This window comes from Sceloporus undulatus, chromosome 1, assembly GCF_019175285.1.
Source record: "Sceloporus undulatus isolate JIND9_A2432 ecotype Alabama chromosome 1, SceUnd_v1.1, whole genome shotgun sequence".
Taxonomy (NCBI): Eukaryota; Metazoa; Chordata; class Lepidosauria; order Squamata; family Phrynosomatidae; genus Sceloporus; species Sceloporus undulatus.
In genome coordinates, this window is record NC_056522.1 from 98,857,147 (window position 1) to 98,873,927 (window position 16,781).

The 16,781-nt window shown below is 41.4% G+C and overlaps 1 protein-coding gene across 1 annotated transcript; it reads right to left on the reverse strand.

The window, feature by feature from the left end:
• Positions 1-7,693: 7,693 nt before the first annotated feature.
• Positions 7,694-9,759, reverse strand: LOC121925156 (cytoskeleton-associated protein 2-like). The gene is given in 3 exon segments (XM_042456988.1): positions 7,694-8,899; positions 9,149-9,268; positions 9,271-9,759. Coding segments are annotated over 3 exon segments (1,815 nt in total).
• Between the last annotated feature and the right edge of the window lie 7,022 nt (positions 9,760-16,781).

Below are 16,781 nucleotides of genomic sequence, written 5' to 3' on the forward strand. Positions count from 1 at the left end.
CCCATTATGAAAGCAGATCTTTTCATTATCCCCTTGTAATCGTTTCTCTTTTTGGCACAATTGTTGTCCCTACTAGTTTGTGTCGCTTCAGAATGCATATCAATCATCTGTGCATCATCAGTGATGTTAAGTGTCAGCCCAGGCAGCTTGGCTTGGGATAGATAGATAGATAGATAGATAGATAGATAGATAGATTAGATTGATAGAAGATTTGATTCATTGGTTTTGCAACTACTTGCCTCACTGATTGCAAGTAGTTGCAAAATCAATAAATCAAATCTATCAATTTTATTTTTTTAAAGAAATCATGCACCCATAGGTCGCACCACAAGAACAAAGACAACACTGTGAGAAGAGGGGAATGGTGGATCTACCAAAAACTGAGGAGCGATGGTAAACACCCCTCTGCCATTAGTACCTCTCTTCCATAATGATACAATTCAGATCCATCATTCCCATTTGTTGAAAACACTCCGGAATGTATTCTTTCCAAAGGAATCACTAGAAAACTAGTGTCTGGAAAAATGGGGGTTTTAGTGTTAGACTCATTTTATCACAACAAAAATGGATCATAGGATCGGAACTGGTTTCAAATGGGAACGGCAGTCATATAAACTGATCAGTGATTCACTTTAAATCATAGTGGGAACGAGCCTTCTATGAGTCTTGTTTTAGGTAGTGAAACATCCACCATCCCAATGTCCTAATTGCTCCTAGGTTTTTTTTTTTTTTCCTATGTAAATGTTAGATGGAAGGCAACAGAAAAGACAAAAAGTTATCTGGTATTATTTTAAGGTGAGAGCGGATCACACTACAATCTACTTTGACTGTAAGCAACAGACAAGCAGGTGTACATTGCCAGGGCATTATAGCCATGTCTGAGTTACCTCTCTATACTTTGGTGGGTTAATTACCGTCGTCTACTGTATCTCTAAATTTTATGTGGATGTGTGAAAAGACCATTTAAATTTATAGCCATTTTGGGTTTTCAAATGCAAGTAAATGCAAGTAAATGGCAGATGGCTGAAGATCTGGATTCTTGAATCTTGACCATTGATCTTGACAATGGACTGGATCTGGTTTTTGAGACAGCCACAGATCTAAATGGATGAATCAAGAGCTGAACCAAATCAGGAACAGTAAAAACAGCCATGCCATTCTTTCTAAATCTCATAGTTTGTCTTGAAAATGAATGACTTAAATAATGAATCAATCAAAGCAAGATAAAAAAATTAATAGTCACCCCCCCAACTTACAACAACGGTTCAGTCTTCCCATTTCTAGCATTCAGCATTGTTGAACATGAACAAAATTAATACAGCAGTCCTAATATTCTAAACTGGCAAATAGGCGTCTTTTAGATTCATTGTACATTTTAAGGTGCACATTTCAAATATGTTGGGCCCGAAACAGATGAGCCAACAGAGTAGCTTCCACACGGCTTTGGGTATGTGGTGTGCAAATGATGCATGGCCTTGAACCAGCAGCTCCAAGACTGCCTAAGTGGCCCAAAGCCACCAGCAAGAAGAGCAGCCTAAAATGCTCCTACTGACAGATCATTTGGAATCATATCTGCTTCACCCCTTAGATATGCATCTAAATTTGTAAAGTTTCAAATAGTTCTAAGCAGTGTTTAACATGATAATACTGACTACTACACTCGTCCCTCCCCGTTTGTAGACTTGGAGTCCATGGTTTTGGTCCTCCATGGACAGCAAGAGAGGAAGTAAAAAATGGCACACACACCCGTGTTGCACCTGCAGCAGCATGCACAGGAGCATGGTGCCATTATAACCAATGGTGTTTGAATATCCATGATATTTCCATTTGCAGGGGGGTCTGGAACAGATCCCCTGTGAACTGAGAGGAGCAAGTGTAGTTTCTTTTGATAGTGAAATGATCTAAGCACTAAGTAGCAATTATCTGAACTCGGGACAATGTGGTGCAGTTCCAGTCTCATGTTAGAATTAGAAATCCTTCTTGTACAGTTTTGCTATCCTGGCTAGGATTACCTCCACATAAGCAAGCATGTCAGATAAATAGGTAGTACTTTTTTTTTTTTTTGTTATATTTCAGTGTTAGCATTACTTTGGTCTTTGAATTGACTTAAGATCATTGTATCTCTACATACCTTCACTCCATTCAGAACTTGGAAAAGTTACTTTTTGTGACTACAATTCCCAGAATCCCAAGTGGCCATATTAGCTGGAGGTGATAGAACTTGTCGGCCAACCCCCCTCAAGTTTTCCAAACCATGCTTCTATTGTGCCTGATTTCCAAAGAAATTAAAAAAGATATTTAAATATTTCCAGTTCTTTAAAGGAGTGCATTAATTGTTATCAAAGAACGGGAATAATAACATCCTTTGCCTCCTATTTTACTTCAGTCTAACCAATATGGAATCAGTCTGAGTGAACATTCACATAATGCCAATAAATACATTGTATTTGATGATGTTTAACCATATTTTAGAAAGAACACTTAATACCCTTCATTTTGATTTTTAAATTCTGCAAAATCTGATGCTGAGAGTTTCAGTCATTGCAAGGCTCTGATCTGCATTAAGAAACTGACTGCTCAATTTATTGTATTGTTAAATAATTGATGTAGTTCTTGGGTCCTTAATAAACCATTTTGCTGCATATACTACTACTGGATATAGTAGAAATGTGAGCAGCCTTCAGGCTACTAACTCACCTGGCTATCATTATTCTCTGTCTTTAGATACTCTGTGTTTTCCACTAGTACCTGCACCAATGGACTGTATTGCATTTTAGCATTTTTTGTTGTTGTTGTGTGCCTTCAAGTTGTTTTTTTACTTATGACATCCCCGAGGCAAATCTATTACACTCATCCCACCATATTTGCTGGTGTTAGGGGCACAGGACCTCCGTGAATGTGGAAAAACTACAAATAACAAAAACACTGTATTATTACCTGAGAGAACACTTCTCTAGCAATCTCTAGGTCCTCTAGTGCAACTCTTGTGATCAACATCTGGCAGATATTGACCATAGAATTACACTGGAGGAGCTACAAATGCCTAATGGAATGCTCTCTTTAGGAATCTCTAGGTCCTTCGGTGCAATTTTTGGTTAAAGGTGACCATAGACTTGCACCTAGATATTCCTAGAAATACATATTAATAAAATCTGTGAATACAGTAATTAAATCCACAAAAATCAAAGCTGTAAATGTGGAGGGATGAGTGTATTGGGCTTTTTTGGCAAAATTTGTTTAGAAGGGAGTTTGCCATTCCTTCCTCTGAGGCTGAGACAGTGTGATTTACCTAAGGTCACCCAGTGGATTTCCATGACTGAGTGGGGATTTGAACCCTGATCTCCAGAGTCCTAGTCCAACTCACTGGCTCTTTTGGATTTTAGTATAAGAAGAAAGTTATGAATTTTTTTTACAAAAAATATTGACTTCTAGATGAACTCAAGTTTCTTTTTGCTATAACTGTAACCTTTTCCCAACATCCTATCAATCTTCAGTGATACTTGCAAGCATTTTCTTATTGCTCTGTACTAAAACATGGCTATATATTAAAAGCTGCTTGGTTAGACGAACCTAAAAATGAAGCTACAATCCAAGAAGATGGCACTTTTACATTCCATATATCACACTGAGGTAATCCTACCCATGTTTACTTAGAGATAAAGGCTACAGAGCGCAGTTGTCTGTAAAGTAGATTTACTGCATTCAGACATCATCATCATTCTCACCTTCATCCTTTATTTAATAGTGCCATCAGTGTACATGCTGCTTTACATGAGCGGGTTACAATTGTTAACTTGACAGTTCCCTGCCCTTAGGCTTACAATCTAAGAAGACAGGACACACAAGGATAACAGGATAGGAGTAGAAGAAGGGCTTATGTCCAGAAGATGTTGGCTGCTGTTCTTTCCATCAGTAGCCACCACAGAACAAGTTGGGATGGAGGGATGGCCGTTCTTCACCTGCTGAGATGTTCTTTATCAGTGGAAGGGGAAGTATCCTCCTGACACAGAACTGAGATTAATTTTTGGTGTTGGTGTGAGGAGGTCTAGGCTCTTTTTAATAGTCTTCTTCTTTTTTCCTCCTTTTTTCCTTTCCACACTTGGCTTTCTACTTGTTCTGCTGCAATGGCATCACTCTGTGTGGTAACACATAGTGTCACCCCTCCATTAACCCCCTCCTATGCCACACAATACAGAATCCTTACTCATTTTTTTTGTGCTGATGTTACTCATCAGTCATAATTCCCATATATCACTGAATGTAATGGTAATAGTTGTGACATGAAGCAACTGGCAAAATGAAAATTATACTGTACCTTTAAATTGCAATATCATACGCACAGCCTAAATGCATTTACAGTTCCTCCTTCATGTCTGCAGGGGTTCTGATCCAAACTCCCCCCCCCCCGGGATGGCAAAAAATGCAGAACCTCGAGTCATATTCTTACCAATGACGACATGATGTGTGCACAACTGCTCTGGCATGGCTGTGTGCACACACCATCATGAAGAGGCTTGTAAAGTTGCCTCTTGGAACTCGTGGGAGATCCGTTCTGGACCTCCTTGTGAGTTCCAAAACTTGCACATATTCAAGCCCCATAAGCTTGAATGGGGCACCTGCATGCAGAGAGCATGCCATGGGTGCACGCCCCATTGGGGTTAATGCCGGTTCCCCCTCCGTGGATTTTTAGGTCTGCAGATTTCAAATCCGCAGGCTTAAAGGGGTGACTTTAGTTTCATGTGGTTAAATAAAACATCTGGTAAAATTTGGTAAAATTTTATGTTTAAAATTTTAAATTAAATTAAATTAAATTAAATTTAAAAAACCTAGGGCCTCTCCTTTCTCCTCCCACTGAGCCTTCCCCCCCACACAGCATCTCTTCAGCATTTTAAAAGAATGCAGATGAACCCCACAGCTTGTTTCTGCGAAAAGGCAGATGTCTGGAAGCAGTGGTGTCACCCTGCCCCCTAGAGTGTCACCTGTTGCTGTGTCCGGGAATGCTGCCAACACACACTCACACGGCTGATAAGAGCCTGCTTGGCAAAAGGAAACCATGCTGAGTTGCCAAGAAGCAGTTCCTCAAGCAACAATACCAAACGACATCCAATAGAATAAGCCACTAGCCAGTCCAAAGTTCAGGATTACAGAGAGCAATACTACCAGTCCGGTCTAAGGTCAAGAGTGCCAGAAGGTTGGTCAAGTGTCTGGTCTGAGGTCAAGGATTCAAATGCAGTCTAGGAAGCCAGGAGTCAGATCAAGCAGCATTCACTACTGAGAACTAATAGACTGAGAAAGAGAGCTCAGTATCTGCCAGATGCCTTATATCTAGCTCCCTTATCACAGCTGCTGAGTGGCTAATGAGCATTTCTCAGCAAGCCTTTGGAACGCTGAAGGCATGTCCTTTCTGATCTCCTCTGGCTGAAGGTAGAAATCTCAATACTCTGATCCTCTATGTCTCCCAAGTCTGGCACTTCTACTGGGGCAAGGCTGAGCTGATGAGCCCCAGGCTCCACTGGAGAAGTTCCCACTGAGTTAGGGTCTGGCTGAGCCAAATCCACTGGGGCTGGGAGAGCAGAGTTGGGACCTGGCAGGGCAGAACTGGGGCCTGGCACAGCTTCAGGTTCCTCCTGTACCTGAGGAGCTGAGTCCTCCGAGTCATCCTCGTGGCTGGCCATGACATTCACTCTGCATCCCCCACACTCCCCTAACGAGGTTCTGTTTGGCTGTAAACTGGCCCTGTACAGAGGCTAGGGTTGCCTCGTGGCGGCGCATGAACACACCCTGCAACCTTAGCATGTTGCCATGATGCCATAGCTGTGCGGCACCGTCCAGACAGTGCACACAGCTATGATGTCACTCCTGTGCAGCATCCAGATGGAGCCATGCAGCAGCGACATACTCGCGCTGCTGCCAGCTGTTTACGGCGGGGCAAAAAGTATCTGCTTTTCAGCACTCTTTTTTTCGTGCAACCACACCACACAATTTGGTTGTTGCGGCATGGCTACGTAAAAAAGAGAGGCGGCTCCCGGCCGCCTCTTTCTGGTGGTCTGTACCCCGCCACTGACTCAATTGTTTATGGGCCTCTCCCCCTGCTGGCTACTACCATGAACTTCATCCTGCCTATTAGAGCAAATGGGAGGAGCAACATAACACTGTTTATTTTAATTATCTTATTGATACCTATTGGTACAAAATCCTCTAAGCATTATGCTTTCTTTCTTCCACAACAGTTCAAAGTGTTGGTTATGAACTAGAAAGCTCCATACAGCTCAAGTCCAGGATGATATCTTCCCATATAAGCTAGCTTGAGCAATAAGATCTTTCAGGAAGGCCCTTCTCTCAGTCCCACAGCCTTCAGAAGTATGTTTGATGGAAACATAGGTGAGACCCTCCTTTGTGGTGGTTCCCAGACTTTGGAAATCCCTCCCTAGGGAGGTTAGGGTGGATCCTTACTTGCTATCTTTTTGGTGGCAGGTGAAAATCTTTGTATCCCAACCAACCTATGGGAATTTATCATTAACAACAAAGGGGATTTTTATAGTGCTATATAACATTTATAATAATAATAATATAGATTTATTTGTATCCCGCCCAATCACAGGGAATCCATGTGGCTAAGAAAATACAATACAGAAAATACAATAAAAAGAAATAATCCCTTCCCAATCCCCTGACCAATACTCAAACAAGACAAAATCAATAACAATGTAAATACAATAGCAATCAAATGAAAATATAAAAGCATTACAAATCAATGAAGTTATTTTTTGTTCCAATAAATGTTTTTTATTTTTATTAACACAAAATTTAAACAAATATTGAAGTCGAATTGTACAAAACCCACACTTAGTGAATTACCATCAGTTACATTCCAGTTCTTCTTTTTCTGAACTTTATTAAACTTCCTTGATTACTGAAATCTTCCTGTATAAACTTAGGCTCTATACAGACAGTCAAAATAAAGCTCCTTCAAGTTACTTTGGAGGTATGGTATTTCAATGATGCATGCATCCTAAGAGTCTGGAAGCTGCACAAAAGCTGCACTCCAGTCCTTAGGACTGGAGCGTGACTTTGGTTCGCCTTCTGGACTCTTAGGACGCATGTATCATTTAAACAGCATACCTCCAAAGTGACTTGAAGCAGCTTTATTTTGGCTGTCTGTAACAGGCCTTACTTTAATATACTGAACTCTTAACTAATCTTTTTACACTACCGCTGAATTCTTAATCTTAAACACTATACTTTTGTGCCAACAGTTCATTGAAATAAATCTGCTTTATCTTCAACACTAACACATTTCTTTAAAAACATTTAAATAATTAAATAATATGGAAATAATTTAGAACTGTTTAGGAACTATTAAGTAAATATATCAGATCTGAGAAGATATCTATAAAGTACACTACAAATAGTACCAGATGTGGGAAGATAATTATTGATTGCATGTTTGAAGGCGACAGATAGAAACTTTAGTTAAATACAAAGAAAATGCTTTTAAAGCTGTTTTCCAGGTTAAAATAAAAATAAGGTTAGTGTTATCCATGGTGAATGTTGCTGCCAAGACCATACAAGTTGGGAGTGTATCATCCCCACGGCCTATTTGTTTGATATTTTAATACCATAGTAAGAAAGAGAAGCATTCATTTATACAGAGCTACAGGAGCTGGACACAATCTTTTTTAAAATGGTACTATCACTCTTTGGACAGTTCTTGTGGATAAACTTTTTGCAGGGCACTGTTTTGTCTATAGATGAAACCAGTACCATCATCTCTCATTTCTCCAAGCTCTTGAAGTGAAGAAACACAAAGGTTGCGCTCTTTCAGTTCTTTTGGCAACTTGGACTTCTTCTCATCTATGCAGCGAGAGTGTCTCACAGGGGTTAGATATTTCAGATCCTTAACAGCAGAATCATTTACTTCACACTGTAGTTTTTTCTTTGCACTTTCCAAATAAGGAGTAGTTGACAAATTATATTTAATTAAGAACGATCCCATGTTGTCATTTTCAGGAGTTTTAAACTCCAAGATTTCAGCTTTGTCTGTGTTGCTGTCACTCTCCTCCTCTTTTTTACATAACGCAGGCTTACAACTCTGTTTGTTTCTTGGACTTTTTTCAACTGAAGAGATATCTTGTTCAGACTTCAAACAAACATCTGCATTTGGGAAATTCTCTTCATTACTTGACTCCATATTTTTATTCAAAGGAGCTTCCTTGGAAACAGTGTCTATCTTATTTTTATCTAAATTGACTTCCTTTGCCTCATCATTTTGAGTGATTTCTTTCCTCACACATTCTTCATCAGATTTTCTTAGATTTGTTGTAGCCTTCATAGCATCAGCTAATGCATGACGTAATTCATCCTTTGGCTGTGCTCCTGCTAGAATGGCACTTTCATAAATACCAAGCACCTTTTCAGTGGAGCGAAACTGTTCAAGGCGCATCTGGCATACCCAATACTTGGCAAGCTTTTTTGCATCAGGAACTTGAAGTATGAGTTTTTGCAACGTGGAATAACCCGTCTCAATTAAGGATAAACATTCTGCAAGTGTCTTATTGACTCCATCACTGACGATTCCTTGTTCATCTTCTTCTGCTATAGCAGCCTAAAATGACTTAGCTGGTTCTATTACAGTTTGCCCAACTGTTTCTATTTCAGTCTGAGTAACAGCAAATACTGGAGCAGGTGGCTTCTTGATCCCTTCCTGTGACTGCCATTCAGCTAGCTGAGTTCTTCTCACTTCCGAAGATCTTGCCCTATTTCTCTTGTCAACTGATTTTGAAGCTGATACGGTACTACGGGTTTCAGAAAGAGGTCCTGCTAAACTTTCTCTTACAGTTTTAGATACACTAGGTTTCTTTGTTCTGTGCACAGAATTATTAGTATTGGGTGGAACAGCCTTTAACACTGTTTTCCAATTTCAGACAGGGGTGTTTATCAGACGAGCTCTTAAAGAGGTACTATTCCAGTGTGACTCCTCTAGCTGCCTCCTGTTGCATGCTGGGATTGGCAGTTTTAAGGAGGGGTATTTAGAATTCTCAGGCAGAGAAGTTCAGCTCCTTAAAACTGCCAATCCCAGCATGCAACAGGAGGCTGCTAGAGGAGTCACACTGGAATAGTACCTCTTTAAGAGCATAGTGTGATAAACATCAGGGTTTATTTGGGCTTCTCCTTTATGCACTAATGCACTACTAAGAGATTGTTTCTCGTGAGACAGAATGGCCTTGGGATGGCTGACAGACACTCTCACAGTTGGCCTGTTTGGAGAAGGGTTACACCTTCAGGCTTAGAAGCACCTACTGTGCTGGTAATCTTGGTGTCCCTAGTACACTTACTACTCTCTGTGGTTCCAGTTCTCACCACTGACTTAGGTGGAACAGCCAAAGAATGTCTTTTACTCTGGTTTTCTGAAACTTTTCTGAATGAGTTTATCTTAGATGACACAATCCTACCACGATATGAACCAAGTACACGCTTCTCCGAGAGGCATGCACCAGGATTGGGGGTAGTTATTTTCAGCTGTTTCTCTTTTGCATTTCTGTTCAGTGAGAAGGTCTTACTGAATGGGGTGCCCTTGTTTTTGTTTTCGGCAGGGTCAGAAACTGCTGTAGTACTGGACAGAGAATTACAATTTGTAGCTGTATCAATTTGCTTCAATACAGTGGGAGATTTTAAGGCCTTTGGAGAAATTATATTTTCCCCCAGAGTGCTGTTTAGTTTGTTCTGTGCAGATCCATTTACATTTTCTATGTCCTCCATTTTTGCTTTACCGATAAAACTGTTGTCTACTTTCACTTGACTAACTTTCTCGATGCTCCACTGCTTTCCTCTCTAATGAAGCTCTGCTGCTGCAACTGCCATCATCATCAACCGCCACCGCCCCTCAGTCATTTTGAATTCAAGCACGCCGCAAATCAATTAAGTTCATAAATAATCCCTTTCCCAGTCCCTCAACACATGTTCAGGTCAAAGCAATATTAACAAATTAATTATCAACATAATATAGTACCTGAGAGAAGAAAAAGGGAAAAAGAAAGAAAAAGAAAGAAAAAATATACCAAATACAATACATCAAAAAACCATAATCCAAATAACTTTTCAGACATAATAAAACACACTTTGTCATAATTACAATAAAAAGGGACAATTATAGCAGTTCAAGGTTCATAGAAGGCCAAACACACTTTCCAGGACCGCCTGGCTCACAGTGGACTGCTACGGAGATACAGGTGGGTGGCTGGAGGGAAAGGCAGATGCGGGTGTACAGTACCTCCTCATCCTCCAGAGCTCCCAAGTAGACTGATGGAATGGGTGAGGGGGAGGCAAAGGGCAAGGTTTTAAGGCTCCAGCCCAGCCAGCATCCCAGAAGCCTCCTCCTCCTCCAAATTGTTAACTTGACAGGGCAGGGAACTGTCAAGTTAACAACTGTAACCCACTGCAGCTTGCAGGCAGACCGATGGAATGGGTGGGGCAAGTACATTTGTAGCAAGTACATTTCTATAGAGCTTATCGTGAACTAAGCACTCCCTAAGCAGTTTACAATGTGTAAGCCAATTGCCCCCAACAAGCTGGGTACTCATTTTACTGACTTACAAAAGGATGGAAGGCTGAGTGGATCTTGGAGCCCTCCTTGATCAAACTTACAATATTGTGGCTGTAGTAGGTTTAATCTTTGTTTTAAAGCAATATTTTAAATGGTTTTAATTGTGTTGTTGGTTTAATACTTTTTAAACCTCAACTTTTGTTTTTAACTATGTCTGTTCAGAGAGAGAGAGATTTATTCCTTAGTAAGCCCCCTTGGGTTTCAGTCTGGGGAATAGGTAGAGTACTGTATAAGTAAAAGGATGGATTGTGAGTGGATAACAAAAGAGAATGTGTGTCTGTGAAAGCTGTAATTCCAAGACCATGAGATCTAGATACCTGACACTTTAAAGGAAAACCTGGCATGCATCAGTTAAATGTAAATTAATTTTAGTAATTTTTAAATATATCTCAGTGTTTGAAATCTGAAATATTGCCATCAATCACTATTCAGCAGGCTTCCCTAACCAGCTCATAGGTCTGAGTCAATACATTTTGAAGCCATGAAAAAAAATTCTAAGAGAATTATAGAACTTCCACTCTTCTCCATTATGAAGAGGTATCCCCATGGGCATGGACTGGGCAAATGTTTCCCGCAGGGGGCATGTGCCATTTCTAATGTTAGATTTGTGTCCATTAATCCTCTTGTGTAGAGACTGTCCTATTTGTTCAATGTTTAGAATGGAGACTTCAGCTATGAAAGAACTTTAAAAGACCCTAAAGAATAAAAATATACAATTGAGCACTAAAGTTAAAATTATCCAGGCAATCCTATTCCCCATCACTACCTACGGATGCAAGAGCTGGACAGTAAAAGAAGCAGAGAGAAAGAAAATAAATTCATTTTACATCGGGTGCTGGAGAAGAGTGCTTAGGATACCACGGGCAGTCAAAAAGACATGCAAATGGGTCCTGGAACAGATCAAACCAGAAGTCTTCTTGGAAGCCAAGATGAAAAAATTGAGGCTGTTGTACTTTGGCCAGATCATAGAATCATAGAATCGTAGAGTTGGAAGAGGCCACAAGGGCCATCCAGTCCAATCCCCTGTCATGCAGGAACTCTCAATCAAAGCAATGACAATGTATGAATCATTTAAAAAGATGATAATGCTAGGAAAGGTAGAGGGCAGAACAAAGGGAGAAAGACAGCACACCAAACTGCTATACTCAATCATAGAATCATAGAATCATAGAATCATAGAGTTGGAAGAGACCGCAAGGGTCATCCAGTCCAACCCCCTGCCATGCAGGAAATCCAGATCAAAGCATCGCCGACAGATGGCCATCCAGCCTCTGTTTGAAGACCTCCAAGGAGGGAAACTCCACTACACTCCGAGGAAGTGTGTTCCACTGTCGAACAGCCCTTACTGTCAGGAAATTCCTCCTAATGTTGAGGTGGAATCTCTTTTCCTGCAGCTTGCATCCATTGCTCCGGGTCCTAGTCTCTGGAGCAGCAGAAAACAAGCTCGCTCCCTCCTCAATATGACATCCCTTCAAGTATTTAAATAGGGCTATCATATCACCTCTTAACCTTCTCTTCTCCAGGCTAAACATCCCCAGCTCCCTGAGTCGTTCCTCATAGGGCAAGGTTTCCAGACCTTTCACCATTTTAGTTGCCCTCCTTTTTAGTTTTTTGTGTGGTTTTTTGTGTGATTTTCGGGCTATGTGGCCATGTTCTAGAATAGTTTCTTCCTGACATTTCGTCAGCATCTGTGGCTGTCATCTTCAGAGAATGCTTGCCTGGAAAAAGTTGGGTGTACACACACACACACACACACAAACACACACACAGTGTGGGAATTTTGAGCCTGGGAATGCAGCAGTGATTTGCATGTGTATTGTTCTGTTGCTGATGGCAGGCCTCAGGCTGGGAGGCTAATGCAAAAGAGGATTAGTGTCTCAATCAGAGATGTCACTGACTTGAATTTGCTGGATCTGTGCAAAGCAATGGAGGACAGTAGTCTTGGGGATGTCTCATCCAGAGGGTCGCCATGACTCGGGGTCAGCTCAAGGGCAATTAACAACAAACAACAGAGTATAGAGGGGAATTGCTGGCATAGGATGGTAAAGGAAGAAAAGCAAGGAAAGACACATACCAGGAGCCCAAATAAGGCATTGGCAAAATCTAATTCCTAGGTGTCTACAGCACTATTATTTAGAATTAATTAGATCTACAGTATGAGACTGCTGTGGGAGCTGTACTCCAAATAACTTGTGCAACCAACCATGCTGCTGTTAAAATGTTTGGATTTGTGGTTAAACAATGCTGGAATGAATTCTGGTTTGTTTCAAATTTGTCAACCAGAATAAGTTTTTCTAGTCTGGTTACTGACCCCACTGGTGATGTTACATCACTTGTTTTTCAAATTTTGATTTTAGCTTCTCAGCTATCACCATCTGGACTGGATTTCAAGCTTCTGAGGCATTTGTACATTGTAGTATCATAAACACTATATTTTGGAATCACAGTAACACAGCTAAAACTTTACGCCGTATTCTATGGGTTTATATGCCATATACAGTCCGCCTTCCATATACACTGACTTGCAATCCGCAGATTTGAGCATACGCGGATGGCAAGCCCACCGGGGGGGGGGGTGGTGGCATAGGCAGAGGTGTATTAGGAGGAAGTGGCAGGGATGAGGAGGAGGAGGAGAGAGAAGGAGAACGAGGGAGAGCAGAGAAGAGGAGGAGGAGGAAGAAGAAAAGGAGGACAAGCGGCACCAGGGCAACAGAGAGGGGTAAGAGGAGCAGGAGAAAGTGGAGAATGTGGGGGAGGAGGAGGAAGGCGGAGAAGGCAAGGGAAGTGAAGGAGGAGGACAAGAAAGAACTGCAGCAGCAGCAATGAGGGAAGAAGATGGCAAGGAGGAGAGGGGGAGGAGGTGGAGAAGAGGAGGAGGATGAAGAGGTACCCTTTGCTGCCTGCCGCAGTGAAAACAGTGAGGCTGGGATCAGGGAGGAGGCAGGGCAAAATGCCATTGTCCTCAATGGTGGTGCGGCCATGTGGCTGCACCACATTGAGTGCTATGGGACCTGAGAGGTATCTGCAGGGGCGGGGTCTGGAACAGATCCCCCAAGGATACTGAGGAACCACTGTACTGCCTTTCAGGGAACTTTCTTTCACTGAATGGCACTGACTCTTCATAAGTTGTAACATGTGTATGCAGTGCAAAGTACAGTACTGTAGAACTATCTCATAATGGAGACCAAAATGACCCCTAAAACTAGTTTGGTCAGTTTTACACAAAAAAGATAATTTGGATTTAAAAACCAGTTTTACAGAGTCACAAGAAAAGTTCTAACTGGGAAAAAAAGGATCCTCAAAACTGCTTGAAATAATGCTGAGGAAAATTGCTAATGAGACTAATATAAATACAGACAGACCCCTTAATACCTTTGTGTATGTGGTTTTTCAGTTGTCTGGTCATTTCAATAGGGGTAAATTTAATTGTTTTACTATTTGCTATCCTAATTGTTTTACTATTGATGGTTTTGCTATTTGTTTCCAGTCTCCAGTTATTGAAATTCTACTCGATGAGGCATAGGGACACAATGTAGGGTACTGATCAAATGTTTGAATCCTCTCCCAAACAAAATGTTCTCCACACAAATTTGTGTTTTGGGGTAAAATTTCATAATTTGCTCTTTCTTTTCTCTGTCATTCTATTTCTGTATTCAAAAGGAAATTTGAGCCCTTACTTGGAGACTCTTGGCTGCCATTTGCTAGATATTTTACAGAAGAAGGTTCCTAAACAGTATGCAAATATAGTCACTATTGAAAGTACCAATATGAAATTTCATGGTTTCCATCCTTAGGACTGGAGCTTGATTTCTTTTCTTTTTTTTTAAATCGGTCTGTATCATTTAAATGGTCTCATATGTGTATATTTGCAGTAGTTCTTTGTGGAGACTAATTTCAAGCTCTGTTTTACAGTCAGATAATAGATTTTATGCTACTGAAGGAAATGTTGACCAGTAATATGTTTTTGCAGGAATATTTTAGGGGCCCTTTCCTAAAATATGTGAAAAGTCAAGTATGGAAAATTACCATCTTCCTGGTAAATGATGAGGAGGATGTATGAGCAAGTGGACACAGGACACCTGGAATGAAGGCTCTTACATAATTCTCCAAGGATTACATTATACTCTGAGCCCTCAGGTAGCAATAGCAATAAGGGTCAAAAACAAAAAATGAAATACAAAGGCTTCTCTAGTCTCAAGGCTAGAGAAATTGTCAAACAGTTACCTGCTAGCTTAGAGTCTCAAAGAAATGTTAGAATTCTTAAATCATGGAAGGGCCAATTCAACTCCCTACAAGAATCCAGGTAAATGAAGGCAATTTATTTAAAGAATTGATTTTTACAGAATATCTAAAAATTATATTTTTTCTGGTGTGAGAAATGTGAGTGTGTGTGAGTGTGTGTGTGTACATTTTCCTTTAAATTGGGGGAGGGAATAACATCATTTAGATGCAATTCACAATATTCTTCACAATTAGCCATGATATCTAGAGTTGATGGGAGTTGCACTTCAACAACATCTGGTAAAAAGTAAAGGCTTTCCCTTTGACAAGGTGGTCAAATTGTGTCCAAATATAGGGTCGGCACTCATCTCCATTACTAAGCCAAAGAGCCAGCATTATCAAAGATGTGGTGGCGATCCTTCCTATAGCCAGTAATGTCACTAGGGTTGGTGTCATCTGGTCTGGTAACTCATAGTGTCATTCCCCCTAGACCAGAAAGGGATGCTGGGCTGTGGCAGTAGCAGTGGGCTGCCCCACTCTCTCTTCCCTCCCACTGCCTCACTTGCCTGCCCGCTGTCCACCTGACCACCACCTGGCCAGATCTAGAAAGAGTTTCTAGGGGGCAGTCTCTCCCTCCCTTCCATCCTGCTGCTTCACCCATTCACCTGCCTGGCTACCCAGCTGCTTGACCACTCACCTGGCCAAACCCAGGGAAAGGAAAGGAAGGTAGGGTAACACTCTGCATCCTCCTACTCTTCCACATAACGGAATAACAGAAATTTCCGTTATTCAAGAAATGGCTGTTCTGTGAACGCTTTGTCGATGGGAGAGGAGTGGGACATCTCAATGACACTTCGGAAGCGTAACCAGCTTCTGGAGCATTTTGTCAATGATTTAAGCATGGTAAGTGCCTCTGTGTGATAATCCCCATAGAATTGTCATCAGCATATTGGGGACACTGAACCCCCCAAACTCCAGATGACCTCTCCCAGAGGTTTCATGTATGTATTAACGGGGAGGAGAAAACTTAGTCCTAAGGGACTCCACAGCCCAATGGCCAAGCCACTGGATAAGAGTCCCACAGCAGCATCTTCTGACATGCTGTACCCTCCTCCCCACAGAAAGACCAGAACAGTACCCTCAAGTCCCTCCTGGAGAGGTGGTCCAGAAGGATACCATGGTCAAATGTATCAAAAGCTACTGAGAGCTTCAGCAGAACCCCAGCCGGTTCTCTGTTCAGGTCATTCATTAAGGCAACCAAAACTGCATCTGTCTCATAATCTAGTCTGAAGCCAGAAATGGATCTATATAATCAGTTTCATCCAGAAAACTCTCAAGATTGGAGACCATCAAATACTCCAGAAGCTTGCTGACTGGACAATAATTATTCAAAATGGCACAATCCAGGAAGCCATTTTTACACTAATGGCCTAACTACAGCTTCTTTTAGGCAGAGCAGAAGCTCCTCTTGCTGCAGTGAGGCTCCTCTTGCACAACTTCCCTTATCCACTGTACCACTTCCCTTCTAGCTACTTTCAGGATCCAGGAAGAGAAAGGATACAGTATACATGTGGCCCTCACCTCACCAAGGATCCTGTCCACATCCTCCGGTTGCACAAATGCATTCAATAATACAGGACAAGCAGGTGCCAAGATAGCATACACTAGACCTGTATGAACTACAGAATCCAAGTCAGAGTCATGATTCTGTCTGGAAAGTATCTTGCAAATTCTTCACAGAGGACTGTCAAGTGATCTTGATTTTCTTCTTGTCCAGAGTGTAAAAGCCCCTGACCACTTGAGACAGCTCCTCTGGATGACACTGTGCAGATGCAATGAAGACAGAGAGGTATAGTTTCTTCACTGCCACTGTTGCCATGGCATCTGCGCTCTAGCCTGTGTTCAGTCAGATTCACTCAGAATCATCCATCTATTCTCATTTATTTCATCACTGCCA